At 33.0% G+C, this 8,117-nt stretch overlaps 1 protein-coding gene across 1 annotated transcript; it reads left to right on the top strand.

Moving 5' to 3' along the window:
* On the top strand, nt 1-5,716 carry LOC133201156 (zinc finger protein 233-like). Its single transcript, XM_061336941.1, has 3 exons — nt 1-375; nt 2,163-2,236; nt 4,479-5,716. The coding sequence occupies exon 3, from the start codon at nt 4,739-4,741 to the stop codon at nt 5,363-5,365; it is 627 nt and encodes a 208-aa protein (XP_061192925.1). The 5' UTR covers nt 1-375; nt 2,163-2,236; nt 4,479-4,738; the 3' UTR covers nt 5,366-5,716.
* The last annotated feature ends 2,401 nt before the right edge of the window (nt 5,717-8,117 follow it).

Here is an 8,117-nt window from a genome sequence, read left to right on the forward strand (position 1 = left end):
GGACTAGACATGTACATGTATATAAGGTTAGACCCAAGTTGCCAAATACTATAGAAAATCTTGAAAATACTGGAATTTCTTTAATGTCCCTTTGGGAATTTTCACTCATATTGATATGCCACCACTTGCTGTGGAGGGCAGCAAATTTAGACCTGGACTATGGGCCTTTGAGCATTGTTGAGCAGTGAGGGAACTTTTTCTTGCCAGCACTTACAGTTACTGTGACACAGGATTTCGGCTCGTAGAGTCTCATCTGAAGAACCAGACTCCATTTCCTGCAGTGGGAATATTGAACCTGCAACATAAAGATCAACTCCTTTCTCTGCACTCTAGAGCGAACACAGTCTTGCCACTGTGCCACACAGGCAGATTTAGGTGAAAATACCTACTGGCTACATATTTCATGAAAACTCTAAATGAAAACAGTTCAAATATCAATAAAACCAAATGAACCAAAATTGAATTTAAATCTACAACAGCATTTACCATGTATCATGTATAGTGTTAATTACTTATTCCAAGCTAATTCTGCAGCTTTTAGAATTTCATATTCAAAACAATCTACTTAGCCAATGCTGACTTTTGTACAAAGACTCCCTAAATGTACAATGTACCACGTGAGCTAGAGTCTCTAGAATCTGCATTAAATTTTCTCATGATACTAATTAAAGGCATATAGTTCTCTGTGTCTGTGTTTAGAAGAAAGAACACATACATGTATGGCCAAGCAGAGCAAATTATATGGGCATTAAATTTCATGATGTTAAGGATAAATAACACAAATAAACTTTTTTTTTCAGAAGTCGGCAATATTTCTCATAAATTTATTTTTTGAATTGGTAACCCGAATAATGTTTGCCAGGTATAGTGGAAGAATTTTATAAGATTTTGTCATAAGGTCAAAAAGTTGAGCAAAATTTTGCATGTAGTTATATAGAAAGCGACACAAAGTCACATTTCTAAGCACCAAAAAATTACGATTTCTTTATATTTTAGGGATTTATTATTTATGTCATTTCTAATTAAAACCAGTCAAAATATACATATCAATCCAGCATCAAATTTTTGTTTGTGTTAAGTATCATTAATTATCAGTGCGCCACAGAGATGCTCTGAGTTGTGTTCTTTTTGCTTTCTATTGACAAAATTCTAAGTAATCTTAAAGTTATAAGTAGAAACCCCCTTGAAAATTTTAATAAACAAAAGAGAAGCTTTGATACTGCCCTATACTTTTTAATTATAATGTTAATAATTATCACTGGAAATTGATCCCTGTTTACATTCTCCAGTTTTTATGTTTTGAGAGTGTTCAACTATTATTTTAGATTAAAGTTAATAATACAAAAAAAGAAGTGCTTAGGACCTTCAGGCAAGGTAGCACTTGCATCAGATGCTAAAACTTTGACCTCCCAGGGGTAGGGTGGGGCAACAAGAGAGGGTCCAAGTAATGCTTAGGAATTTATAGAAAAAATCTTTTAAAATGTTCTTTTCAGTTTCTCTTTAAGAACAGAAAGTTATGATTTGTCATTTTAATACTGAAGCATCCTCATATCATGCAGATAGTTTAAATTCAAGTTTGTTCTCTGCAGATCATGGCCCCTGGGGGTCATCATCTCAAGCCACTGTCCGGAGTCTGCATATAACTCTCCTACCCATGGCTGCTTGATTGTAAATAAACATAAAGTGTCATAATCTTGAATAAATATGCATCTATGTGTGACATCATGTTCTGCCAATGAGTTTATTTCTATTGCAATTGACATTACAATTTAAATCAACAGTAAACAAGAAATGTTTTTTAAACTGTGATCGGGTATTGAAAGGTCACATCAAAGTTCATTTTCCGACTATGCTTACTCACATTAGTCAATATTTTCATGAGCTACAAAATATTTTCATTCAACTACAGCCAGAATAGGGGAGGATTGTACATATATTTTGGCTGTGGTTTGTGACGATGCCTCGGGGAGGCTGGGGCCACATTAGGCAAGTTTTACAATGGAATATAAAGGGGGAACATTTTTTGATAAATCTTCTTTTCAAGAACAGCTAATGCATGATTGGACATATTAATCAGTAAGGGATTTACTTAACAAATATTAATAAAATTTACTAATATGTAGTGTTGCAGTGTCCTTGACTATTATTTCTGTACATTGTAGAAAGGGAACAGGAATTTCTGAATTCATACTCTGTAAAAGATGGAGAAGGAAAGCAACAGCAGAGAATTTTGAAGGTAAAACAAATATCATGACAATGGTATCTGGTAGAAATCAACTGCCTTTTTAGCTGGCCAAAGGCTTTTCTGATCAAAATTTTGACTTTTGTCATTGGTGTTGTCATCATTGTTAACATTGTCATAAACTTTTCACATTTTCATCCTCTTCTCTAGAACCAATGGGCTCATTTCAACCACACTTGGCACAGGGTATCCTTAGGTGAAGTGCTTTCAGGTTTCTTTAAATGAAGAGCCACACCCTCTTCAAAAGGGAGATAATTAAGAATTAGTGAAAAATGGGTGGGCTCATTTAAAAATATTCTTCTCAAGAACCACTTGGTTAGAAAAGATGAAACTTATGTGAAAAGTTGCTGACATAGTGTCGATTCAAGTTTCAAGGTTGTCAGGGCTCAACATTAACTTTAAAATAAACTAGATCAGTGGGGCTTGCACATGAAAGTTTTACTAGACTTGACCTCAACTTCACTAGACATGACCCAATATATGTGGTTCATTGAATTAATTAATATTACAAGAATATGAACATGAAAAAAAATCATAGTCAAATAACATCGTCAATGTAAGCAAATCAATGCTTATCGTAGGTTGGTTTTTGTGCAAAGATAATTATATAATTTAAATTATATTATCATATAAATTTTTTATTGAGTTCAAGAAAATATCAGAATGGTGGATTTATAATCATTATATTTCAACTCAATTCAGTTCTAGAGCTGGTTAAATTACTACAATAACACATACCGTACAACAGTTGTCGTAAATAAAATGACCAAGCAGGAAGGTTAAATTTGGGTATAGTTAGCATTTACGAGAAAATCAAAGGGCGGCACTATTAAAATGATATTGAATCACATTTATATACAGTCAAGCCTCGTTATCTCAAACTTCACGAAACCAAGAAAATAATTGAGATATCCAAGAATTTGAGACATCCAGGGTAAAATACTTCAGAAATAAGCACTTGGGACTTCAAAATCAATTCGACATATCCATGGTATTTGAGATATCCGTGTTGGAGATACCGATGTTCAACTGTACTAATAATAGTGTATTTAATTCTCGTTCACAATCATTAAACAGTTATAGTACATGTACAACAAAATTAGTAGAGTTTTTATGGTTATTTTATTTTTCATTGGGATCGAAAAATGAAAGTGAAACCTTGATCTGAAACATCAATAAACAAGAAAATTTTGTAAGTTTTGCTTGATTTGAACTTTGATCAAAATATTTTCACTGACCAGTCGGGCTACCTTGAAGCAAAATAAACTAGACCGGACCAAACTTTTACCAGTCTGAGTCAGCCGGACATGCCTTAATGTTGAGCCTTGTTACAGTATGAGGAAAACACCCTTAGGCTAGACATTTATAAAAACAGTTCAACTTGCATTCATTTTGTGTTCAGCATTCACATTGCACTAGTGTTTGCACTCTATCTAGATTTTGCCTTTTCTCATCATTCATTTAACATGCTTAACATTTACCAAGCTGTGTTTACACACCATTCACTCTGCATTTGTTAATCTTTTGTTCATTGTTTGCTCATTGTTCAAATGGGAAAGTAGAATGTTTCATGGACTGTAATTGGTAAAAAGTTTCATGTACAAATATACCGGAAAATGTCTTTAAAAATCTTCTCAACAATAGCAAAGACATAATTAGTCACATTAATCTTATTGCACCCTCAGGTATTAAAAATTCAAGTTTTTATTTTTGTTTTTGAAATTAGGACTCAAAAGTGAAGGGGGGAGGGGGGGTATTATATTAATCAGTTTTACAATACATAGGTATAAAAAGGGGGAAAATCTGCTGATAAAGAACAGTAGGGTCATGGTTAGTCAGGTGAGCGTTGTGGCCAAATGACCTTTTGTTTTATGTTTGCATACTTTTTATTATGACATTTTAATCAAGTGCAGTTGAACTTCAGTATCTCGAACATGGATACCTTAATTACCATGGATATGTTGAAGTGATTTCGAAGTCCCAATACTTATTCTTTAAGTATTTTACCCTGGATATCTCAAATCCTCTGATATCTCGAAGTTGTTTCTTAGTTCAAGATAACAAGGTTTGAATGTATTTAAAAAAAATGTACTCTGACAATTATTATGTAGTGTTACACTTTCTTTATGAACATATATGTATTAATGTATGATGCTGATTGTGGTATTTATCTTCAATATCACAAGGCATTGCAAGTGATATAGCATTTAAACCTTTCTTTTTGTCAAATTTTCAGAGGAGAAGGCAATCTTTTCAACCAGATCACATATTCAAAGCCATGCCGAAAAGTTAATCAACCAAATTCCTAATGACAACCAAACGAAGAATTTAGAAAAGCTCAGGAATACACGTGTAACTGAGAAGTCCCATGAATGTTACATTTGCTTGAATAAGTCAGCTCCTTTGAATCACTTACAAAGACACATAGATGTGATAAACCTTATAAATGTGATAGATGTGAGGATGCAATTAAGCATTCAAGTAACTTAGATAGACATGGAAACCTATAAAGGTGGCAATACTTATCTATGTGATGTGTGTGGGAAGGAATTCACTAGAATAGGTAACTTAGAAATACACACAAGGATTCATACTGGTGATAAACCTTATAAATGTGAGATGTGTTGGAAGGCATTCTCTACAACAGGTCAGCTACAGGCCCACAGTAGGACACATACAGGTGATAAACCTTATAAATGTGATACCTGTGGGAAAGCATTTAAGCATTTAAGTCACGTACAGACACACATGCGGACACATACAGGAGGTAAACCTTATAAATGTGGTGTTTGTGGAAAGGCATTCAACCGTTCAGGGCACTTAAAGAGTCATAGGAGGATACATACCGGGGATAAACCCCATATATGTGATATATGTGGAAATTCTTTCACCCAATCAGGTTCCTTACAGGGTCACATGAGGATACATACAGGTGATAAACCTTTTAAATGTGAAGTTTGTGGAAAGGCATTCAGCCGCTCAAGTACCTTATACACACATATTCAGATCCATACCGGTGATAAACTTTTTACATGTGATGTATGTGGAAAGGCTTTCAGGCAGTCCGGTACCAAACAGAGACATATGAAGACACACACAAAGCCATATGAAACACACAGGTGATAAACCCAGCTGATAAACCTCATAAAATATAAAAATGTGAAAAACCATATAAAGCATACAGGTGGTAAACAGTATAAATGTGATCCAAGTCAGAAAATGCTCAGTGGGAAAAAAGGATTTTAAGAACTTTTCAAGTTTAAGGTGGCTTGCTAATTCAGAGACAATGTAGCACATATCTATGTAAAGTTCTATACATAAATGTGAAATGTGGTGGAAAATATTCAGTAAATCAAAGCATATACATGTACCTAGATATTGATACTTATGAAGAGAGACAGATAAAAAACTTCAAAATGTAATATAATGATAAAATAACAAAACACATACCATGATTATAGTTTGAATAATCAACTCAACATTTATATATACATTGTATTCAAATTTAAATCATGCAAATAAATATATACATGTATTTTAATTCAAATAAATTCCTAAAAATATAGATTTTTATAAAATGTATAAGTATTAACATGATTAAATATTTCTCTATTACATTTAGTACTGATCACATCAGAACAGCCGGTGCAAAGTCCTTATTTTGGTTAAATTTTTTATTCAATTAATATCATGGAGAGTTATCTTTCTTTCTCAAGTAAATTTGCATTATCTTCCCTAAGTGGAAATCTTTTGTGTGTGAAGAGAGATACTTCCCTTTTTGTGCAAGTGCCATATATATTAATATGATTTGTAATTTTGCTATCTTCTTACTAAACAAGGTTTTATTTTGATTTGTGGCCTATTAACGTGAAATTTCTTATGTTTTTAGAGAACTTTTGTATAACCATACTTTTTAAAAAAAAAAATTGAAAAACTGGTTTGGTTAATATTTGTAAAATATTTCTATGTTTTAAGCATATTTCACCCGGGATTTTTATGTAAAGTTTTGTCACAAGATATTCATTTTACTTAATAATAATAAACTTACAGTGCATATTAGTAATTTAATGATATTCCTGTAAAGTTAGTGAGAAATTTGTATTGCACACTATTAGTTATTGTCTTTTTTTTGCTTGGTAGTATAGAACATGCATTTGATGTTTTGTTTATCTGGGTTTTTTTTTTTATCTTACTTGACTCATTCATTCATTCAGTTCTCATTTTAATAAATATGGAACAATTCGATTTTGTCTTGTGAGTAGACTAGCTTAACTGTGAGCTTTATCTACATGTACCTGTTCCTGACAGCTTAATATGTGTATGTGCGTAAGTAAGGTTTCCATGGTTTGTCAATCTGTCTGTTAACATTTTTTTTCAAAATGCTACTTCCACTGTGGGATGTGGAGACCGGTCCTTCGGATGAGACCGTATAAACCGAGGTCCCATCTCACAGTAGGTGCTGGCACGAAGAAGATCCCTCACTGCTCAATGGCCCTGATGCCAAGTATAGGTCAAAATTTGCAGCTCTCCATCGGCAAGTGATGGCATCTCCACATGAGTGAAAAATTCTCAAGAAAGATGTTAAACAACAAACAAACAAAATGCTACTTAATTAAACAGTTTGATTTCACTAAGACTTACTTCACAGGTAGATAAAACTTGGATACATAAATCTGGTTAATCTACTTATTGATTTCTGATTTTGATGAACGATGCTGCCATGGTTACTAAATATAGACGTTTCTGTGAAATGTCAAAACTACACCTCTCATGGTTTTGATCCAATTTCAAAAAGACTTAATACATGTGTGTACATGTAGACAATATGTCGAAAAGGTTGTTGGTTGGTAGCTCAAAGATAGGAAAAACTCTTCTGTTTTGTACAATGTTTATTTGAACTCTGATCTAAACTGTAGTAAAAATCTTTTCTCACACAGACTTGTCACGTAGGCATATGTAGTGGCTTAGATTTCTATTTCATAGCCCTCGTTTCGTAAATTATATTTTACAAGTATTTGTTGGTATTTCAGTCTGATAATTCTATTTACCTTATGTTTTCAGTTGTTACTTACGTAAAACCCCGTTATTATTTGTCTTTTTTAAGTTAGGACATGTGTTGACATTCCACATGTTTTACTTTTTAAACAGGAAGTGTCATCCATGTTGGGAGTCTTTCCATAGTACTTTTGGTAGCTGTGTTCTGATTGGTTAACTTAGCTATAGAATCTTTGATGTTTATTGGCTTTTATATTTGGGCCTATAGCTAGGGTATTTAAAGCCGTGTTCGTGTAGTTTTCTTCACTTGGGTTGGGGAACAGACCTAATGGTTAGTTCCTCTTTACAGTGCTAATAAAACCTCCTGGTTTAAACGCACTTATTTGCTTAGTACCCTTTAGTAGTGCTAACAAAATCTTATGATTTAACAGTACTCTAGGTCTTAGCTAGCTTTAGTTTCACGTTTTTCACAGATTCTAGATTTTTTTTAGGAAACAGTTAGGATGTAGGTATAATAGAATAAATTTATTTTCCCCTTTCCAAGTCAAGCCTGGTCTAGGGATTTGTAGATAACAGGTATAATTCCTAGAACCACTATTTACTATTTATTATTTATTTTTGGTGTTGTTTATTTTCTGGGTCAGTTATTTTTAGAACCTAGAATTAGCATTGATATTTTCAGTTCAACTCTAGAGTGTTGATAGTAGTCATATTGAGTGATGTAGCTCATTCCTTTGACACTTTTCTAATTTATTCATTTAATAGGATTTTTGACCTTTTTCATAAGTATGGAAACTCGGTAGGGACATAAATTATTTTCATAGGTTTTTCACATTCCTCCCATTTTTCCTATTAAATTTTTCACAAACTTCTTATTTAT

Source organism: Saccostrea echinata, unplaced genomic scaffold (genome assembly GCF_033153115.1).
Source record: "Saccostrea echinata isolate AGI-Se365-2 ecotype Australia unplaced genomic scaffold, CSIRO_AGI_Sech_v1 ptg000042l, whole genome shotgun sequence".
Classification (NCBI taxonomy): domain Eukaryota; kingdom Metazoa; phylum Mollusca; class Bivalvia; order Ostreida; family Ostreidae; genus Saccostrea; species Saccostrea echinata.